Source organism: Chrysochloris asiatica, unplaced genomic scaffold, assembly GCF_000296735.1.
Source record: "Chrysochloris asiatica unplaced genomic scaffold, ChrAsi1.0 scaffold00299, whole genome shotgun sequence".
Classification (NCBI taxonomy): domain Eukaryota; kingdom Metazoa; phylum Chordata; class Mammalia; order Afrosoricida; family Chrysochloridae; genus Chrysochloris; species Chrysochloris asiatica.
The window spans coordinates 2,639,752-2,662,880 of NW_006408817.1; the positions used below are offsets into that span (position 1 = coordinate 2,639,752).

Consider the following 23,129-nt stretch of genomic DNA (forward strand, 5'->3'; position numbering starts at 1 on the left):
ACTAGGAGTCCTGGTGTGGCACTGTGGGCTAATGCGTCAGACTGCAAAGCTGTTTGAACTGCAAAGTCAGTGGTTCAAGCTCACCAGCTGCCCCTTAGAAACCCTATACAAAGTCTCTATGGGTCGGAATCGACTCCACGGTACTTAACAACGAGGGCACTAAAAGAATCTTCACTTAGGCAGCAATAAATCCTTGCCTGGTGCTGTTAAAATGGAGACAGAGATAGCTGAATTAAGAAATAAAGAATAGAAAATGAAAGAACAGGTCAACTAAGAAAATGTGAAAAAAATATTTTAAGAGAGAAGGAGAACGTGGCCTCTTTTCTGCTTTCTATCACTCTGTCACAAACTGGACTACGATTCAGTCTCTGTACCACGTTTTCCTCACCTCAACTAATTCCAGAGAACACTGCTCTTTATTTCCTGGCTTCCTACCACATAACAAGTAGGCACAACACAAACCTAGTGGTTATTTATATGAGGTAGTTCTTTTTCACTGCTGGCTTCTGGATCTTCATCTTTTCTATTCAATTTTCATTTCTTCTGGGCACACTAGAAGAATCTAATATTCACTTGTTAAATCACCAGTCCCAAATAAGTACAGAGACAAGATTTTCAGAAATACTTAGCTAGAATCCTTTACTTGATGGTTTTTAACCCTTTTTCATCAATCTCATTTAGACTATTGGTTTCCTTTAATACAATGTTTCAGTTTTCTGCTGCACTAGTAACTGATGCCACATTTTTCTTATAAAGACAGATTGACCCATTGCTTAATATATTATGTCATTATGAAGATTTATAGTTTTATCTAGCTACTCTATACAAATGTTCCACATAATATGAAACAAATATTCCTTCCCATGTGATAACTTTACTAAACAGAGAAAAGTAAATACAAAAGATAAGGGGATAGGCAGAGCTTGAAATGTGAGACAACAGAGGACAAAGGAAAACAGAGTGTGTGGTCTTAAGGGACAGGCCTCTCAGTGAACAGCTTGAAATAAGCCAAGGGAATACCAAAGGAAGGAGGAAAGTCAGACATAGAACCTGCCTTGGGTCATTTACTGTCTTCATTATCGATAATACCTCTAGACCTCTCTCTATTGACCAAAGAGAGCAAAGTTTTCCCTTCAAAGATCAAAGTGAGGAGCTGGTTTCTATGATTTCTGGTTTCTAGGAGGCTAATTCAGTGAGTCATCAGGAATAGGAGATTTTTACTTTTTATTTTAAATTTCTTCACCTCGGTGTCCCCCTTTGATTCTTTGAAATATGATTAAATACTATAAAATTTACTGTCCATTAAAACAGCAATCCTAAATAATATGTTTAATATTTCTTCTAGAACCTGAGCCACAGCAACAACACCCCAAAACAACCAGAAGACAAAAAGTTGAGTCCATATTTCATTCTTTCACCATACATTGGTACAATGCCATCTGTTGTAGAACTCAGAGAATATACAGATGAGTAAGATACTACAAGAAGCTCACAGTCAAGAAGGTGAGCAGACAAGTACATTAACAACCTCAGTCTATCCCTCTTTTAGAAACACCTAACACAGTGCTGCTTATCTGAGTTAACAGAAACCAGGTTTAGAGGGGGGTAGTAAGGGGAAAGGTGGTGTTGAAGCTAAATCCAGAATTATGAGCAGCCAAGTGAAACAGCTGTATATATAAAGGGCCAGAGGAAGGGAAAGAGGAGAAGGGAGAAAGGATAGAATGAATCTATAAAGCTTCCACTAGAGGAAATGCAGTGGTTCCAAGAGGCTGGCATGTTTGTGTGTTTAGAGATGGTGGTGATGAAAGACAGACAAGAGCAGAGAGACATGAGACTGGAGTGATAAGAAGATATGAAAATGTGATGGGCCTCGTATGCCATGCGAAGAAGTATGAATATTTGGTGGAATTTTGGAAAGATTTTACCCTGGTGAGGGAAACAATTCGATTTGGGAAGACCATTTTAACACAGTTCTAATGAATGGTTTTGAGTGATACAAGGTCAGTGGTAGACGTGTGTGCAATGACGATGGAAAGGACAAAAGAATTTAAAGGCAGCAAAATTGTGGCTTAGTGATATATTTGACTGTGGTGGGACGAAATAAGAATGATTTCCAGGAATGATTAGGAGTAGAGGTAGGGAAGAAATAAGTTTAGTTAGCGATGTTCTGGAAGTTGTTAGATACATAGTCCTGGAGTTCAGCAGAGAGGGCAGAGCTGAGGATAAGACTTCAGAAATGGTGATGACATAGTATACAGGGCCTCCTGGGAAGAGTACAAAGAGTCAGGAGAGAAGAGGGCCAAGACACCTTTACTTTCATGCATACCAGGGGTATCATATGCTGCTGACAGGTTAAGTAATATAAGGGTTAGAATATGAATCTGCTTATGACTTAAAATTAAGCTTGCAATGTAAATCAGTATATTTGTTGGGAGACTGGCTCAGTGAAACGGTGGGGACTGATGCAATGGGTTGATAAGGAATTGGAAAGTGGCAGGGTGGATATATGCTTCTATTAAGAAGCATAGGGGTCATAGAGGAGGAAGAAAAGGATCCTTGCTGATGGAGGCTATGGGGTGGCAGAGAGCTTTGTTACTGTTAAAATCATTTTTATTAAAACTGCCTTGAGCAAATCCTAGGAAATAGGAGGCATTCAATAAATTTTGAATTATTACTTTTTAAGTATCCATTATCTTTTCCTTCCAAAATTAATTACCTCATGAAAATTTTCCTCTTTATAAATGTATCCATATTGACAAAATAGCTACTTTCTTTAGGAAATGGTAGAAGTCTTATAGCAAATTTCCTTCATTAAAAAATGTTTCCTGCTTCATGATTAATTTGGCCTAATTAATCTTTTTGGTAAGCTGTTTATCACCAGGCCCTCCCTAATAAATGAGTATCACTGCATAATTTCACTTAAAAGGATAATTTAAGATAATAACATTTATTAAGAAACTTTTTAGAAATCCAACAAAAATGACAGAGTTAACAATTTGCCATAATGATATTAGATTACTTCAGGAGATACTGACTGAATCATTTATCCATTTTCAACCTTTCTCAACATTTCTCAGTTTAACAAATCTTGTGTTCCAAGTTAAAGCTCAGACAAGAATTAAGTTTCAAAACCTAAATTAGTCAAGCCATAATGTAAATAGGGGCGACAAAGGAATGACTTTTAAATTTCCATTGTTTTCATTATTCAGCAGTTGCCAAAAAATACTCTCTAAATTTCTGGTGCTGGAATAAAAAATAAGTATCAAGTATCAAAGGGAGGAAAGAGGCATGTAGAAATCAGCTGTCTTTCCTTAGCTCCAACTGTCTCTTTATGATCGTGCCTATCAAAATAGCATTTGAGGTTCACTCAGCACCAGGAGCAAGCCTTTTTGCCTTTTTCCTTCCTTTATTTCAAGAAATTATTGCAAAAAAAAAATGCATGAAATTATCCATATTTTGGTCTACTTGGAGTTTCCTTAGAGCAGATTATCATATAGCCTAGGGTAGCCCCCTCCAAGCAGCATTTAATCTGGGACAGATGGATTGAAATGTCCTATTTCCCCACAAAACTGCCATATGAACAGGTAGGTTGGCCGTTTTCCCTGTGGTAAACAGGCTGATCTGTCAATTAGGCAGCTGTGTAAAAAGTCATTATTTTCATCACTTATCTCTGGAAACCTTTCTCTCCACCCCAGAAGTGGCAGCTTGTTGTAAGGGCTGTGGGAACAGAATGTGCTGGCACTAACTGAACTACAAAATCAGAAGGGGCCTTACCCAAGCTGGCAGTCGTTGAAAGAGCTTCGGTCGGAGAGCAAATTCCCATTTCCTCCTGCTGCCACCTGGCCAGCCGTCATATGTGCTCTCCTCCCGCTTGAATCCACAGCTTCCCTCATAGGGCGGGCACTGTGGAAGGAACTCTGATGCCAGGAGGTTCTAATGGCCCTGTTTTGGGTGACAGGCTGCAGGGGCACCAGTGGCCTCACTTGCCCAGTCACAGAGCCTGAAGTAAGGTAGTTCTCTTTCTCCAAGAGGTTGCCCATGCTGTGACTGGTCCCAGGCCTGGGATATGTGAGCACTGCTGGGCTGACAGGAACAGCATCAAAAACAGTGTTGTTAATTGATCCATACTGGTACTGTCTGTGATACGTGTCATAGTGGCGCTGTCTACTCACAGCATTGGCCTGGTTGAAGCCAACAATTTCGGAACGAGCATATCTTGGTGGCATGAGGAGGGTGGATCGCTTGCTTTCTTGGTGCCGTAAAGTGTGCCCCGCCTGGCTTCTCTGGTTGTAATGGTAGTCGCTGTGTGCGTAGTGAACTCTCTCAGGACTGCTGTCAGGAGAAATCTCAAGCCTCCTCAGAGGTTGCCTAAAGGACCTTTCTTCCATCGACTTCTGTGAACTGTATTGTGCGGTTCCTCTTCCCCAGCGATTTTCATAAGTAGCAGTTGTGCCTGCCTGCACAAGCGAGAACTAAAGTTTAAATGAGCCATACAACAGTTTTTGTCTTTTCTAAAGACTATCCTCTGGACTCAAACATATCAGCCATCATGAAGATGGCCCAGGACCGAGCAATATTTCATTCTGTTATAATATAAAGTCACCATGAGCTGGAGGTAACTTGATGGCCACTAACAACAACTACTCCAGTACTGTTGTACAACACGTACCTTTCTCTGACACAGATGGACAAGGTGTCCCTTTCTGGCTAAAGACTTTTTCTAAAGCAAGACTTGGTTTATTTGGATATTTATTCGCACTAGGACTTGATACTACTTAAAGCTTCCAATTTCTCATGGCATTAACATAAAATCAACTTTCTTATAATTCGTTTGGGAATTGAGAAATATTAAACATTAAAAAACTAATCTAAGGAAGTTTGAAAACGTTTTCATGGTAATCTGATAACTGGGGTTTCATTCTTTGATATCCTACCTGTAACATGTCATACATTTTAGTGCCAGGGGAACGCCCTGTGGCAAAATCATTTTCAACCAGATGCAAGTTGTACACATACTCAGGAACACTGCTGGTTCGGTGAAGATTTCCTGCAATCAAGCACACATGAAGGTAATTCAGAATAGAAGTGGGCCAATAAATACTATGATAAAAATTTTAAATTTAAGTAATTAGGCTAATAAAACAACTATTCAATTTATAGTGGAGTCCTGGTGTGGAGCTATAGGATAAGCACTGGAATGCTTTATCAGGCCAGTGGTTCAAACCCACTAGCGCTCCTTGGAAACCTTACACAAGGTCAGTAAGAGTAGAAACTGACTTGATGGCACTTAACAACAACAATAGATTTACATTAAGATTTTCAATTGCTGGTTTAGCACCATCCTTGTGTATGGGGGGGGGGGGGGCAGGAGGGAAAAAATCAAAGTCTATCACATTTTCTACTAATTTTTCATAATAAAAATCTAACTTTAAAAGTGATTTTTTTGTTTCTTTTCTGAAAAAAAAAAGGGTGAGAAAGGGGAGTTCACAAAAATTCAGAACCATTTGGTTGTTCCAATGATGAAGAATCTGGGAACCACCCTATTGGTTTAGGTATCCTAACTATAACCTCATATGCATGTGAAAGCTGGACAATGAATAAAGAAGACCATATAAGAATTGATGCTTTTGAGTTACGGTGTCGGAGGAGAATATTGAAAGTGCCATGGGCTGCCCAGAGAACCAATAGATCTGTTTTGGAAGAAGTGCAGCCAGAGTGCTCCTTGGAGGCCAAGATGACCAAACTTTATCTCTCAGACTTCAGGCATATTGTCAGGAGGGACCAGTCACTGGAGAAGGATATCATGTTTGGTAAGGTGGAGGGTCAGAGAAAAAGAGGAAGAACCCCAACGAAATGGATTCGCTAAGTGGCAGCATTGATGGTCTCAAGCATGGCAACAGTAGTGAGGTTGGCCCAGGATCAGGCAGTGTTTCGTTCTGCTGTGCATAAGGTCGCTATGAGTAGGTAGTGACTCGATGGCACCTAACAACAACAACACAACTATAAAGTTCAGTTTCTCAAGGGAGAGCAGGAAAAATCTGTTCCCCGGGCAGAAACTCAGAAACTTCTTGTAATAACTGTAGGCAATAAATAGTGACTCACCACTTCTAGATAAGGTGGCTTGTATGAAGCACAAGGTGGTGCAGCAGGGTCAAAAACGTGAAAAAGATACCTACAAAGGACAAGGCCTGGATTGAGGTATTTGGTATAAGAGAGTGAACCCCACTGGTTCTGTCAATCACGGGCTCATTCTTTGTTTGGAGGTCTAATAGCCAGCCTACTCTCCTGCAAACACTAAGTAGGAGGTACCCATTGTGCTCAGCTTTGTGGGGCTTACATGGATTCTCAATTGATGTATGTGTCATACATCTTATAACATTCCCTTTTGAGCGGGGAGGGGCGAATGGTAGAAGATTACTGTAACCCTCTTCATTTTCTTTATCCTTCTTTCCGCTTTAAACATTTTTCTTCTTTCAAAATCCTTTCTACCTTTTTATTTTTTTTTATTTTTAAGGCTAATGAAAATGATTAAACAACTCCACAACATAGGCAATTTCTAGCTCCCTAATTTTAACTAAAATTTCTTCCTCTGTCATGTAGCATTCTTTAAAAAATCCTAGGTGGAAAAACACTCCCTTAGGTCTTCTAGGCTTCAGAAACTTGTGAAAGATGTAGAGCATAAAACCTACAGGCTGTCTTTTTCCAATACAATTGGTGGTGGTGGTTATGTGCCGTGGAGTCGGTTCTGACTCACAGCAGCCCTGTACAGGGTTTCCGAGGCTGTAAATCTTTACGGGAGCAGAATGCCTCATCATTCACCCGTGGAACAGCTGGTAGTTTCAAACTGCTGACCTTGAAGTTTGCAGCCCGATTCGTAACCACTACGCTACCAGAGCTCCTTTCCAATACAATTAGAACAGACCAATATGTTTTTCCAACAAATAGCTGTAAACCTAAAATTTCAAAAGACTAACGGTAAATTCACAAGTTATTTTGAGAGAAATGGGGATTATTACTGGAGCCAAGCAATCTGGCTGACAAACAATTTTCAGGTCTCAAGGGGTTTTGGAGGAGGCCGCTGCAGGCATGTAGCTGTCATCTGAGGTCCAGGAAAGTAGAGTTAAACCAGGCATTTCCTTTTCTGGGGGCCTGACTTCTCCACAAGGGCTGACAGAAGGTCAGGAGCCCTTTAGCTGTTAACCTCTATGACGTATGGACCTTGAATGAGTGAAAGGAATCTTCTCCTCAGACCCTCTGAGCAAACGTTGTGAAAGGTCTTGACGATTCAACTGGCAATGCTTGGTTGAGTCTCCAGCAGAGGTTGCCTTCGGTTCTTTTAACACTGCATCCATTGTTCAGTCTCTCCTCCCCACCCACCACACCCAGGTCAACAAGGAAGCAAGGCTGCAAGGGCTGTGCAGGTGGGGGAAAGAAGACTAGACTGGACAAGTCCAGGGAACATCCATGCTCTAATCTTGAAGGGTCTGGTGACCTCACAACATTGGGAGTAGAGAGAAGGGTGGGGAGGGGAAGGGGGAATGAGAGGAGAAGGGAAGAGAGAGGGGACTACTTAATTCCCGCTACCCTTTTCCAATACCACACAAAACCAGAAATTTTACTATAAAGACTGTAGCCTGGAGGAAATTTATTTGTCACTGTTAAATAAGAAACCAAATTTAATGTATTGTTATAAAGTGGTTTTGGTGTATTCATGGTAAACATTTTAAACTGTATGAATAATGACTATATGAAAGTCAGAGGCAATTAATAATGAGAAAATACTAACAGTTATATGTAGATGGTAGCTGGAAACATCTGGTAGCGTAGTGGTTACGAATCGGGCTGTGAACCGCAAGGTCAGCAGTTCGAACCCACCAGCTGTTCCGCGGGAGAAAGATGAGGCTTTCTGCTCCCGTAAAGATTTACAGCCTCAGAAACCCTGTACAGTGTCGTTATGAGTCGGAACCGACTCCACGGCACATAACCGCCATATTAAAGTGGCAGACGATGAAAGGGTGTGATTTTAGGAATCCCAGCAACATTTCTGCAAGTGGGGGCCCTCAAACCCATCATCACCTGCAGTAGTACCCTGACCTACTTCCTAACACAGGCAGATCTTGAAGAACAGCAAACAGAGGGTTACTCCCATCTGCAGGCCGAGATTCCTGCCAAAGTGTGGGTTAGGCACTGGGCTGCAAACTACAAAGTTGGTAGTTCAAGCCCACCAGTTTCTCCTTGGCAGAAAATAAAGCTGTTTGTTCCTGTAAAGATTTACAGTCTCAAAAACCCTATATAGGATGATAATGAGTTCGAATCAACTCGATGACAAGTGGATTTGGTTTGGTTTTCCAGCTGTAGGCTAAAATTCCTGTCAGGTTGTTTAAAATGTGCAAAACTTTTTGACAGGACCCAGTGGAACAGTGTATCCTATCAAAACAGTTAATAATCAGATTTATTGAAATAAAATGTTTATGAGTTTTGGTTATTGGAGGTAGACTTTTTTTTTTTTTTTTACAGAAACTTATATAAATGTCTTCTATTTCAATATTGAAGTTGCTCTGGTAGCGTAGTGGTTACATATCGGGCTGCTAATCTCACAGTCAGCAGTTTGAAACTACCAGCTGTTCCGCAGGAGAAAGATGAGACTTTCTGCTCCTGTAAAGATTTATAGCCTCAGAAACCCTGTACAGGGGTAACTATGAGTTGGAATTGACTCCACAGCTCATAACAACAACAACATTTCAATATTGCTTTATTTTAAAGAGCTCAATGTATCTGCAAAAATGGCATCAACCATCTCTCCCACAGCACTCTCTACTTCTCAACTGGGTTAGAGAGTTCACTGCATTGGCTGCACAGAACTCAGACACCATATTCATAGTTATGGGGTTTATTAGGAAAGTTAACAGACTACAAAGCAGGAAACATTCAGGATAAAATTATTTGGTCATTTTTTTTCTGTACCATGCATTCTCTCTGGTTCTTGGCCCCTCAGCTATGGGCACTTGGCCTCTGCTTTGATCCAGTAATGTTACAAAGCTCTTGTAGCACTGCTGATAAGTGTCCAAAGAGCACTCCAGTCTGCTATAAGCTTCAGCGGAAGGTGCTCAGCTCTAGCTCTGTGGGTCAGAAACCCAATTAAGTGCCTGGAAGCACCCCACCCCACTCCACAAGTGAGCCTCCTGCCCAAAGACACTCAGATTTCCTTGCTCCACCTGATGCTCTGACTTTTGGTTCTGTTGCTATTGTTGCTTGGCCTCTCCCCTGGTGTCAATTTTTTGTCCCTGGGTCTGGGAGATCTAATGCAGGGGGATTTAAGGGTCCAAAGGATAAGCTCCACTCCCGGCTCTTCTTTGATGTTAGTGAGATTCTGATCCAACTCAGATGGCTCATTTTGTAGCGGTTCAACTTTTTATAATCACAATGAACCCTGTCAGCAATCATTCACAATTGAATCACAGCTTCCTATCAGCATCTTCTCCCACCTTCCAGTACCAGACCCATCACAAAAAGAATAGTTTGATGGGAGTTTGAAACACTAAGGCTAGAGGAGACATATTAAATAACTTACTACACCCACAGTATCTTATGTGTTTTATCTTTACAATATTCTGTGGCACAGATCCAGGTATTATTATCATCATTTATAAATGAGAAAGTTTAAGTTACTTGCTTTAAGTTGCAAAGAGATTTAATAATCAGGTTTCGTTCCTCTTTAACACTCTTCTCTGTTGTTTGGAGAGTGATTTTACTGAAATTGTCATTTTTCTAAACCCAGGAGGGATTATGATCATAATTCTTGATATAAGCATTAAAAACTATCATTCTATTATTTCTCTGAACTTTTGCCAGGGTAACGCCAAATGTTTTATGAATATTAATTCTTTTTTTGTTCACATAAATCCTTATAAAAGGAAACCTCTTCTTTAATTTTCACATGAATGAACTGGGACTGATTTAATTGTTCCCAAGGTTAGTAGTTAGTAATAGGAATTTTTTTTTTTTAATACAGAAAAGATCCGTTTTTAAACCATGAACTCTTTTCCTAAGGAATACACACACACAAAAAGATGTGACACCTGCTATTCCACTTGCAGGTGGCATGATATATGGTTTCTCTGGTCAGAAAGCCAATCATAAACAAACACTGCAAATTAATTTGCTTAGGCAATCACAAGTTTGAGATCAGCATGGTGTATAAAAGGTGAATTAGCAGTTGGGGTTCTAAGATTTTAAAGAAATTGTGGACTGGGTTTAAAAAAAAGAGAGAGAGAAGAAAAGGTAAATATTAGCCAGGATAGAAACCTCTCTCTTTAGGGAAGTCATTATTTTCTGTCCACCCAGAGAATGAAATATATAATAGTATGACTAATTAAACATATAAAATAACTCTTCACATCCTTCTCCAAAAACAGAAGGAAACATACACACACATGTGTATAAGTGTGCTGTTGTTGTTGTTAAGTGCCATTAAGTTGGTCCTGACCCATAAAGACCTTACATAGAGTTTCTGAGGAAGGGCTGATGGATTTGAACCACTGACCTTGTGGTTAGCAGTCTAGTGCTTATCCTACAGTGGCACACCATTTGGGTAGACAAACAGGAAGTAGTAGAACTGAGGCTTGAGACCCATAGAAGATACCTATCCTCCTGGTGTGGCGCTGCGGGTTAATCTGCAGGAGTGCAAAGCCAGCTTGAACTGCCAGTTTGATGCTTTAGTTTCACCAGTCTCTCCTCAGAAACCCTAAACTTGGTTGCTATGAGTCAGAGCAGACTCGAAGTCACTTAATAACAACAGCAATTCAAATATTGGAATGAGGTCTGGTAGCGTTGTAGCTACGAGTTGGGCTGCTAACCTAGAGATCAGCAGTTCGAAACTACCAACCATTCCGAGGAGAAAGATGAGGCTTTCTGCTCCTGTAAAGAGACCAAAACTCGTCTGTCAGTTTGTCATACTGTGGTGGCTTGTGAGTTGCTGTGATTCTGAAAGCTATGCCACCGGTATTTTAAATACCAGCAGGGTCACCCATGGTGGACAGGTTTCAGATGAGCTTCTAGGAAGAAAGACAGACTAGGAAGAAAGAGTAACGAACTACCTCCGAATATTTAGTCACTGAAAACCTATTAACTGTCTCTATGAGCTCACTCTAAAAGAATCAACTAAAATGTCCCTTACAGCTACATGGTAATTAGATGATAGCAAAATACTAAGCAAACAAACAAAAAACTTTAAATAGCCTGCTTCTATTTAAGAGACAAAGATGGCACTCACTTTTATAAAAAGATCTTACTTTCAAGATTACAATACTCTATGAGAATGGTTTCAAAAGTGATTTGGTTTACATTGATCCCTAATAGGAGAATTTCTAGAGATGAAGGTATTGAAAGATTTCCTTGAAAAAGGGTACAGAAAAATATATGCATAGAAATCTGCAGATGTTGACCACTAATACTGATTTAGGAATCCTGGTGTGGTGCTGTAGGATAAGCACTGAACTGCAAACTGCCAGGTCAGCCATTCCAACACACCAGCCACACCTTGGATATCCTATACATGGTCGCTATGTGTTGGAACAGACTCGATGGCATTTAACAACAACCACACTGATTTAAATGCCTTTCTACTGTATTGTTTCACAATCAGCTTTTGCTAGAAACAAAAGCTGAAAGTTGAAAGTGATCATGTTCCTATTTGGTCTTTCTACAGCAAGCTCTGGATGAGAATAGCTCTTTCTCTGCAGATCTTAAAGATTTTAAACTCACTTTGTTATACTGGAATAAAAGTGGAAGCATGCTAGTTACACGGAGCATGGTCTCTTGAAATTTATTAGAATGAATTTAAACAGCAATTCATACTTAAAAGGGTCCTTGTGGTCATACCAATAATACTGTTGTTGTTGAGGGCTGTCGAGTCGATTCCGACCCATAGTGATCCTATGTAGGGTTTCCAAGGAGAAGATGGTGAGCTTGAACCACCAACCTTGAAGTTTAACCGGCTTTGCAGTCTGGTGCATTAACCCACAGTGCCACACCAGGCCTAATAATATTAGGAGCTTAAAAAAAACCCATGAATATGTGAGGACTCATTAAGAATCATAAACCACGTACCTGAACTGGTGGTCTTTTGCTTTCACTTGTAGGCATGTAACAGAGGGTTCATTTCCTGGACTGAAAAATTTTAATATATGTACGAGGAGGCTTCAAAACATTTATGAAAAATTCCATTATCTTTCATCAATTTTCCATGAACATTTTGAAGTCCCCTTGTACTTCTTATCTTGTTCAATTCTTACTCCCTGTTCTCCATTAAAAGTTAGCAGCTACTTATGGAATCCACAATTCTATACTTTACATATAACCCAGGTAAAGTACTTGCTCAGGCTAGAAAATGAGTGAAATTTATTGGTTTCGAAAATTATGATGAAAAAAAAATTTTTTAACAAATTGAAATCGAGTGTTTTACAACATTAAAACATTAACAAAAAATTGTACAATGCTTTTCAATATGACAAGTTAAGTAAATTCACAGAATTTATCTTGAGAAACAACTCATTATATTGGGTATAGACTAGAAATGTATGAGGCCATGGGGTCTTAAACAAACGCAAGTAGGGGAAGAACAGAGCAGCAATCCTGGGAGAATGAGCTACAAACCTCATGCATATGACTAGCCATCAGCTACATGACTCACTTAGTGTATCAATGAACCACTGGAAGTTTTTATTTTTCAGGAGGCCCTTATACCGTTTGAGGAATAGCCTCTGGTATACCACTTTATGGATTTTTTTGGACAGACTTCCCATTACTGCTCTGTTGTTGCTGCTAAGTTATCATCGAATTGGTTCTGACTCATAGCGACCCTGTCTAGGGTTTCTGAAGAGAGGCTAGTGGGTTTGAACTGCCAACTTTGCAGTATAAACAGACCGTGTGGTCCAGTGCACTATCTTGCACTGCCACGCCATAACCACAAAAATACACATAAAAGGCTCTTTTATAGCACGTTTTTCTATAGCATATATTTTGTTTGAGTAGTCAGATATGATTCTTGTGATTATAAATGGATAATTCGGCACTGGTAAAGTAGTAAGTACTTACATCTGGGGGTTTCTACATCTTTTAATTTCTGTAACTTGTCTCCTTACTTTGGCATCCCTGCCAATACATTTGCTGAGACATCTCATAATGATTTACTTGTCAGAATTTAGAACTGCAGTGACTAATATCACATTGTTGTTGTTGTTAAGTGCCGTTGAGTCAGTTCTGACTCATACTGACTCTGTATAGGTTTTCTGAGGAGCAGTTGGTGAGTTTGAACCACTGACTTTGTAGTCCACACCAGGACTCCAGTATCACATCAGACTCATGGGGAATTTATAAAACTCAAAAATAAGTAATTTTTTTTTTGCTGTAAAAATTCCGCACCTGGTGGCATTGCAGGATAATCACTGGACTGGTAACCACAAGGTTGGCAGTTCAAACCTATCAGCTTAAGGAATAAAGATGAGGTTTTCTGCTCCAACTAAGATTTCCAGCTTTAGTAAACCTATATAGGGTTGCTATGAGTTCGAACAGACTAGATGGCAGTGGATTTGACTTGGGTTTTTACTGGTCACAATTCCCATTATATTTCCACTGCCCAGTCATTATATTTTCACTAACTTCTTCCTTCCCAATTGATTCATGGCTGTGTTGCCTTCTCTAAACCACCTTTGATACCTCTACCAAATGTATTTATATTTTCACAAAACCCCTGCATATTTCATGCTTCTCTCCTGCTGAAACACCTTCTGGGACTCAGAATTATCAAGTTATTTTACTTGCATTTAAGATCTCACTCCATAATATGAGGTAAGGAAGACGGGTGAGTAAAAGCAAAACAGGACTGTTTGAAAGCAGGGTAAGAGTTAACCAGGCAAAGTGAAATATGAGAGGAGTAGGGGGAGGAATACTAAGCAAGATAAATTCAACCTGTCAGTTTGGTGAAGGGTGGAGATGGTAGGGATGAAGTTTGAGAAGTTGCAGGCATCAGATCGTGAAGAACTTGGAATGCTATGTTGAATGAAGCTTTTACTCCCGTAGATAACAGCAAGAAATGGAAGGAATTTAAATAGGGAAATGATGCAATGAGAATTTTAGAAAGTTCACTCTAGTAGCTATGTGGAGAATGGATTAAAAGGAGGCCAAATGAAAGCAGGAATAGGCTGTCAATCTTCCAAGTAGATTTTTAGCTCCTTGATATCAGGAGTCATTTTTCATACCATCATTTCTGGCACAATCCTCCATCAGTACTTGACAAGTGAATTGTTAATTAGTCATATTTCTGTGTACATTCAAAATAATCCAGTTAAACAAATTCAGTTTGCACTTAATTATTCAGATTGACATCTCCTCTGTGGATCACTACCATGTAGTCAAATGTGACAAGGTAGTTGCTTATATGCTTTTGTCTTGGGATGGATGGAAGATGCTCAAATATTCTCTAATGTTTCTTTGTCATTCTGGGAATAGGGAGAGGAAGAAAAGTTTCCTCCTCCCAAATGTAGGTAGATTTTTTTTTTTTTCCCTGAGAAAAGTTTACTAAGTTTGTTTTGAGCGTTTTATTTTATATCTGGGTGACTTATACTTACAAGTCATTCTTTTACCTTATGGCTTGCATATTTATCTGTAACATCTTAGTGGTTTATAACAAAGTAAAATGAGCTAAAATGGATAGGTACTGGCCATTCTGAATCATATAAATATATAGTCTACTGTGCTGGGAATGACAAATTGAAGGGGAATGGGCTGCATCAAAAAGAACATTTCAAGATCTATCCTGACTATAGGGATGATTGATGTTGTTGTTATTGTTACGTGCCGTAGAGTTGGTTCCAACTCATAGCAACCTTACGCACAACAGAATGAAATACTGTCCAATCCTGTGCCATCCTCACAACTGTTTGAGCTCACTGCCTGCTGCCACTGTGTGTCAGTCCATTTTAATGGGTTCTTACTGATACTGATAAGGAGCTCTGGTAGCGTAGTGGTTACAAATCAGGCTGCGAACCTTAAGATCAGCAGTTCGAAACTACCAGCTGTTCCTGGGAGAAAGATGAGGCTTTCTGCTCCCGAAAAGATTTATAGCATTGGAAACCCTGTACAGGGTCACTATGAGTTGGTACTGACTCCACGGCACATAACCACCACCACCACCACCATTGATGCTGATAGTGACAGGACAATTCCATAAGTTTACAAGAAAGGCTAATTAATATGACTTATCAAATCTACACACCAACCACTACTGCCAAAGATGAAGAATCTGAATATTTTTTTACCAACTTCTGCAGTCTGAAATTAATCAAACATACAATGAAGATGTATTGATAATTACTTTTCTTCCTTATTTCTTCCATTTGCTTTAGCAACTCTATACTAGGGAGCAAGTTTCAGAGTCTTTTCTGACATCCATTTTGGGACTTTCCTTCTTTCCTGTCTTTTTAATGACCTGAAGAGAAGATTTCAAAGGTGATTGGAATGCAAAAGTTGGAAACAAAGGATTAGTAGTTGGAAAATACAACCTTGGTAATAGAAGCAAGAAATTGCATGACAGAATTTTGAAGACCAATGACATATTTATTAGAAATAACTTTTTCAACAACATAAATGATTACACATGTGGACCTTGCCAGACAGAATACACAGGAATCAAATCAAATACTTCTGTGGAAAGTGACACTGGAGAAGTTCAGTATCATAACTCTGAAGAAGGTCAAGGAATGACTTCAGAACACAACAATTGTTCACATGCAAATTAAAGTTGAGGGTGAAGAAAATTTAGTCAAGTCCATGAGAGCCAAATATAATCTTAGTATATACCTCCAGAATTTTAGAGACCATTTAAAAAAATAGATTTGAGGCATTACTGGTCGAAGAACAGAGGAGTTGCAGGTTGACAGAAAGGACATCATACATTAAGAAGGCTAGAGGTCATTAAAAAGACAGGAAAGAAGGAAAAGCTCAAAATGGATGTCAGAAGAGACTCTGAAACTTGCTCCCTAGTGTAGAGTTGCTAAAGCAAATGGAAGAAATGAGGAAGAAAAGAGCTAAACAGAAAATTTCAAAGGACAGTTCAAGAAGACAAAGTAAAGTATTGTAATGAAATATGCAAAGACCTGGAATTAGAAAACCAAAGGGGAAGCACATGCTCAGCATTTCTCAAGCTAAAAGAAATTAAGAAAAAAATTGAAGCCTTGATTTGCAATATTGAAATATTGTATTGGGCAAAATATTAGGAAGCATCAAAAGAAGATGAAAGGAGTCACTGTACCGAAAAGCACTCGTCAATGTTCAGCCATTTCATGAGGGAGCATCGGACCAAGAACAAAGGGTATTGAAGGAAGGCGTCCAAGCTGCACTAAAGGCACTGGTGAAAAAGCAAAGCTTTATGAAATGTCAGAATACCAACTGAGACGTTTCAACAAAAGTATGTACTTGAAATGCTCATTCATCTATGGCCAACTGATTGGAAGATACATATTTGTGCCCATTCCAAACAAAGGCGGCCCAATGGAATGTGAAAACTATTGGGCAACATCATTAACATCAGATGCAAGCAATTTTGCTGGAGATAAAAAAAATGGCTGCAGCTGTACATTGACAGGTAGGGAGCTGCTAGAAACTCAAGCCAGATTCAGAAGAGGACAAGGAAAAAGGGATATCATTGCTGATGTCAGATGGATCTTAGCTAAAAGCACTTACCAGAGATCTGTTTATCTGCATTTTATTGACTATGCAAAGGCATTCAACTATGTGGATAATAACAAACTATGGATGTGAAGAATGGGAATTCCAGAACACATAATTGTGTTCATGCAGAATTTAGAAATAGAACAAGAAGCAGTTGTTCGACCAAATCAGTTGTTCACAGAAATACTGCATGATGTAAAACCAGGGAAGGAGTGAATCAGGGTTGTATCCCTTAACCATACATATTCAATCTGTATGCTGAGCATATAATCTAAGAAGCCGAACTATATGAAGAAGAATGCAGTATCAGGATTGGAAGAAAGCTCATTGAAAACCTACAATATGTAAAGAACACAACTTTGTTTGCTGAAAGTGAAGAGGACTTGAAGATTTCAGGATGGATCACATCTCATTGTAAAGAAAACAAAAATCCTCATAACTGAACCAATAAGCAGCATCATGATAGACATAAAAAATACTGAAGTTATCAAGGATTTCACTGTAATTGAATGCACAATGTTCAAATGAAGAAATCAAGAAATCAAAAGACATATTACATCGTGTAAATCTACCACTAAAGACCTCATTATAGTCTTAAAAAGCAATGTCACTTTGAGGACTAAGGTATGAGAGAGCTGTTGAATGAATAAGGAAGGCTGGAAAATATTGGAAAACTTTGATTTATGGAGTGGTAAAAAAAATACTGAATAAACCATGGACTGCCAGAAAAACAAATCTGTCTTGGAAAAAGTACAGCCTCAGAATGTACTTAGAAGGAAGAATGACAAAACTCAGCTTCACACACTTTGGAAGTGTTACTAAGAGGAACCAGTTCCTGGAAAAAGATAGCATACTTGATAGAAGATCAACAAGAGGTAGACCCTCAACGAGATAGAGTACCAGTGGCTGCAACAATGGACTCAAACATGGTAACAAGTATGAGGATGGCAAAGGACCGGGCACTGTTATGTTCTGTTGTACACAAGGTCACTATGAGTCAGATCTGCCTCAATTGCACCTAACAATAATACATTCATGTTATCGTTCAAGAAAAGTTCTCATTTGTTATTCTCCTTCAAAGAATAAGTAATGAAAATGCAATAATCCTGATGTGATTCCTTCTCCCCAGCTGCCCCAACAGCAGTAGATTTATGGAGATAATTTGGAGCCCTGGTGGTGCAGTAGTTAAAGCGCTCAGCTGCCAACCAAAATGTTGGTAGTTCATACTCATCATCTGCTCTGTGGGAGAAAGATGTGGCTGTCTGAGTCTATAAAACACTTTTCTCTGTCCTATACAGTTGCTATGAGTAGTTATTTACTCAATGGACAATGTGTTAAGGGACAACATTTTCTTCTGGAAATTCTATAAATCTAGGAATTGCTGATCATGTTGGCCAATTAATACTGTTAAGCCTAAAGCTGACTATTCAAAGATATACAGAGTTAGTTATTTTAATAATGAGTTGTGCTTTCAAATGCTGAAGTTTCTTTCCAAATATGTATTTTTTATCTGTTAGGCATTGGGCTGCTAACTGCAAGGCTGGCAGTTCAAACCCACCAGCTGCTCCTTGCAAGAATGATGAGACTGTGTCCATAAAGATTTGTTGTTTGTTGTTAAGTACCGTGGAGTTGGTTCTGACTCATAGTGACTCTGCACAGGGTTTCTGAGGCTGTAAATCTTTACAGGAGCAGAAAGCCTCATCTTTCTTCCGTGGAACCACTGGTAGTTTCGAATTGCTGACCTTCAGATTGGCAGCCTGACTCGTAACCACTACGCTACCAGAGCAGCCTTGGAAACCTTCAATAGGATTATAATGTATTGGAATTGACTTGATGGCAATGGGTGGATATTTTTATCTAGGTCTATATATGGAGTCCTGGTGTGGCACTGTGGGCTAATGTGTCAGGCTGCAAAGTTGTTTGAACTGCAAGGTCGGTGGTTCAAGCTCAGCAGCTGCTTCTTGGAAACCCTATACAGGGACACTATGGGTCAGAATCGACTCAATGGCACTTAACAACAACCTATATGGAGCACCCCAAAAGCTCTTTATTGTATTTTTTTTTAAATCTTTTTATTGCAAAGATTTACAGAGAAGATCTATTTTACATTCAACAAATCATACACTTTGTTTCATCTCAAGGACTGTAATCTCCTCTATGCAATAACAGTTATCCCACTCTGGTAGCGTACTGGTTACAAATTGGGCTGCTAACCTCAGGGATAGTAGTTCGAAACTACCAGCTGCTCCATGGGAGAAAGGTGACGCTTTCTGCTCCTGTAAAGTTTTATAGCCTCGGAAACTCTGTACAGGGTAGCTATGAGTCGGAACCAACTCCATGGCACATAACAACAAGAAGTCCCATTTCACCCTCCTTTCCACCCCTTCTCAACTGTGTCCTTAGGTAAATGTTGTCCTTTTGATCTTGAATGACTGACCCTGCCTTGGTGAGCATAGCTCACTAATTTTGTTGTCCTCTCTATTTACTGCTTGGCTGAAAATTGGGTCATGAGGGTGAGTTTCATTCCAGACCTGAAGAGTGGCTGATGGCAGTAGTCTCAGATTTCTCCAGTCTCTTTCTGACTAGTAAGCCTGGTCTCTCTCTCTCTCTCTTTTTTTTTTAATAACTTTGAGATTTGTTCCACATTTTCCACCACTCTATTAGAGACCTTCTAATGTGATCTATTTCAGAGCAGTTAGTAGTACATCATCTAGTTCTTCTATTCTCAGAGTATTTGTAACTGATAGTCAACTGCTCCTTTGGTCCAGTGGACTAGTTGATTCCAAACATCTTCAAATTTCATCACTCTTCTTTTTTTTTATTAGTTGCACCTTAGATGGCCACTCATGACAAGCTCTTTTTAAAATGAGTACTTTAACAACATCACCAAAAGATACAAAGTAGTTTTTTTTTTAAATAACATTTCTATTATAAGAGGATCTGAAATTCTGTTTATTATTTTGATACCACTTAAGGGATGAGATAACGCACTCAAATAGAATAAGTGTTGTCTTAATTTATTGTCTATTCTCATTTTCATGGCTGCCTTTTACTGTTTACTTTCCCAGAGTGGATACTCATATGTGTACATGCACAAAACAGTTGGGCCCCAGTATTTATTTAGAATTATATAATTTACAATTCTTGGATGTCATCTGTGTTGGACTCAAGTGATCTCCAAGTATTATATGCTAAGTCACTCAAGCCTGATGTATGAACTCCAGAGGTTTTAGCAACATATTTGTTATATTTCACTATCATAGATGGGGTGCTAATAATATGCTTCTTCTCTCAAAAGAAAAAAGAAGAATAAAAATGTCAAATATCTTGAATAGTTTTTATTAGTTAGAACAGAAATGAAATTATCTTAAAATAAAATCAATGTTAAACTATATTTGAAGATAAAACAATATCAATACTTTTACCCTTACTTTAAAATATGAAAAAAAAAAAAAAGTTTTAAAATCTAATAAAACCAAAGCAACACTTAACAGACCCTAATGATAAAACAAGTCAATTCCTATGACTAAAACCACTGATACAGGCCACAGATAACATTAATAAAGTCTTTAAAAAAAAACTAAAAAGTGAATAATTTCTTCCCTTAATGGTAATTTCCTGCATCTAATTGGTGACCCACAGAACAAAACATTTTCATAATCAAACAGTGTTACTCTGGGTCTTCGTGGTTTCATACACATACCCACCACCACCCATCCACTGCCATCATGGTAACCCTAGGGGATAGAGAAAAACTTTCTTAGAGTTTCTGAGAAGCTAAATCTTTATGGAACTAGATAGCCTCCTTTTTTTTCCCTTCAGAGTGGCTGGTGGATTTGAACTGCTGGTCTTGATGTTAACAGCTCATTGCTTTAACACACTATACAACCAGGGCTCCTTCATATGTGTAGAGTCCCACTGAATTTGAAGTATCCCTATCACCTCCTCAGTCTAACGTCAACCCACAAAATATATATTCTCATCATGTGAAGTTTATTTTTTGGTAACCACCATTTAAACATTCTATTTCCTTTCATTATAACCAGAAGAATTCTAAAAAAAGAAAAAAGAAAACTTTTTTTTTTTTGTACTTACTGAATCAATCTGCTAGAACTGAACAAAAAGTAGCCCGTGGGCTAATTTATACTAGATAAAGTCTTGTTGTTAAGTGTTGTCGAGTCAGTTCTGACTTATAGCATCCCTATATAGGGTTTCCAAGTGGCTAGTAGGTTTGAGCCTCTGACCTTGTGGTTAGCAGTCCAGTGCTTATTCTACAGTGCCATACCAGGACTCCAGATATGGCAGAACACTGAATCCAGTGGCACTACTGAGTCCTCCTTTTCAAAGCAGCGTGGCTATGCCCTTGTCACCCCACCACTGAACTCTTCTATCCCCCTCCCAATCTTCCTCCTTTATGAATCACCAGTCACCCGGCTCCCAGAAGTGCTTTATTCTTGGAATTCCTTTTTGGCAAAGAATTCATACAACCTTTGAACAATACTTTTTATGTGTGTGTGTGTCCCATTAACAACTATTAACTGCCCTTATTTCTACCCTTACCCAAATGTCAGTCGTTTTTTTCCAGAGTGGCTTCTGTTTGAAGATATTTAAAAGCAGCTTAGCCAGGAGAGCCATCTAAAGAAATGGCATGCCTCAAGATTTATGGCAGATTGCCAAAGAAGTTGTAATTACCATATTGTTCATTGTGTTTTATAAACATGATTTTAAACATGAACTTTTTCCTACGTAAGTACCCTAGGGGAATACTGTAGTAAGTAAAGTGGTAGTAATTTCAAGGCAAGGGTAACACATATGAAATATATGGCCCCTATCATCGTTTCCATGGAGTCCTGGTGTGGCGCTGTGGGCTAATGCATCAGACTGCAAAGTCGTTTGAACTGTAAGGTTGGTAGTTCAAGCTCACCAGCTGCTCCTTGGAAACCCTATGCAGGGTCGCCATGGGTCAGAATCAACTCAACGGCACTTAACAACAACTTCATTGTTTCCTAAGCTAATATTGGCAATTCTTATATTTATTCTTTGTGATTTTTATAAACAGATTTTTTTTTTCAAAGTCCGTACACTACAGATTCATTTCACAATACTGCTAAGCAATTTACCTCCCACCTTACCCCTGTCCCAATAAATTACAGCCAACTGTAAAATGTCCAGCATAGTTTAAAGTAACAACAAAAGTCACTGAGTAAATTACAATGAAAACCACCAACGTATACAAATGCGCTAGAAAGAAGTTGAAGAATAAAAGACCTTTGAGGCTATCTACCAACAAATCAGAGACTTTAGTTTTCAGCAGATTATCTGCCCCATCAATCTTACAGGTATTTCAACAATTCTGAATTCTCCAGGAACAATCACTAGGGTTGTTTCGTCCTAGTTTTTCTTGTGTTGCTACAGGACCCTTTCCAGACAAGTTCTGTTTTCAACAATTGCTTGTGTGTTTCAACTTCAGCATAAAAGTAATATGAAAATAATTAAAACAATATAACCATCATGAACACAACCCCCCCAACCCCTTACACACACACATACCCAGAGAGTTTTTCAAAGAACCTTAATTATACAGTATACATGAACCACCCTTGGTAATTCTTCCATGGAGTGATAATGTTAAATTTCTATGAAGCTGATTTCCTTTTTTGAGTCTCAGAAAGCTTTAAAGTCAGTAGGTGTTGTTTGCTGCCTTTTATCTCTGCCTGACTTGCACTTTTGTGTAGGTTGTTGAGTATATTTCAGCTTGCAGGGAAGCTGCTGTTGTAACCAAAATATTTCAAACACTTCGTTCCTTAGTTGGAAGATCTACTGAAATAGTTGCCCTAAGCATTAGGGCAAAAACACCATTCATATTATCCTTTGTTTTACTATAACAACTCTGCAAACTATATGAAATATTGATGTTTTTCCCTCCTAGAGTGCTCTTCCTCCAATCATCTCCCTATGTCCAACCCGATGGGATTTTTAAGATTGAAAATCTTCCATGAAGTTTTCTAAAATTTCTTTCATCTAGAAGTATCACATACTCACACTTCCAAATGTTCTAATGTGGTAGGTATCTTTCTGGATTACTTACTCCCTTTTATTTGTTTTTTTTTTTTTTTTTTAGACAGAGACTTCCTTCTTCACACTTTAAACTCTTTGCTTTAAAGTAAGCAGAGCAGAGTCTATATTTCATTTGGTGCCTGCACAGTGTCCTACATGTAGAACATACCCAATGTTAGACCCACCAAGCCACCAATGCACCATGTTACAGACCAGGGGTGGGGAATGTCTGGCCCATGGGCTGTATAAATCAGTTAAATATTATTTAGTCTGACCCTGCCAAGGCAATTTCAGGTGAGACTCAAAATTCATTAAATCTAGGAGCTTTTTCATAGCAATATAAA

General features: G+C 38.9%; 1 protein-coding gene across 1 annotated transcript in view; it reads right to left on the reverse strand.

The window, feature by feature from the left end:
• Positions 1–23,129, reverse strand: part of PKP2 (plakophilin 2) — a 121,987-nt gene that overhangs the window by 94,569 nt on the left and 4,289 nt on the right. The window contains exons 2-3 of the mRNA XM_006874766.1: positions 4,935–5,047; positions 3,775–4,457 (exon numbers count right to left, since the gene is read on the reverse strand). Coding sequence (XP_006874828.1) covers positions 3,775–4,457; positions 4,935–5,047 — 796 coding nt within the window. The remainder of the gene's footprint in view (positions 1–3,774; positions 4,458–4,934; positions 5,048–23,129) is intronic.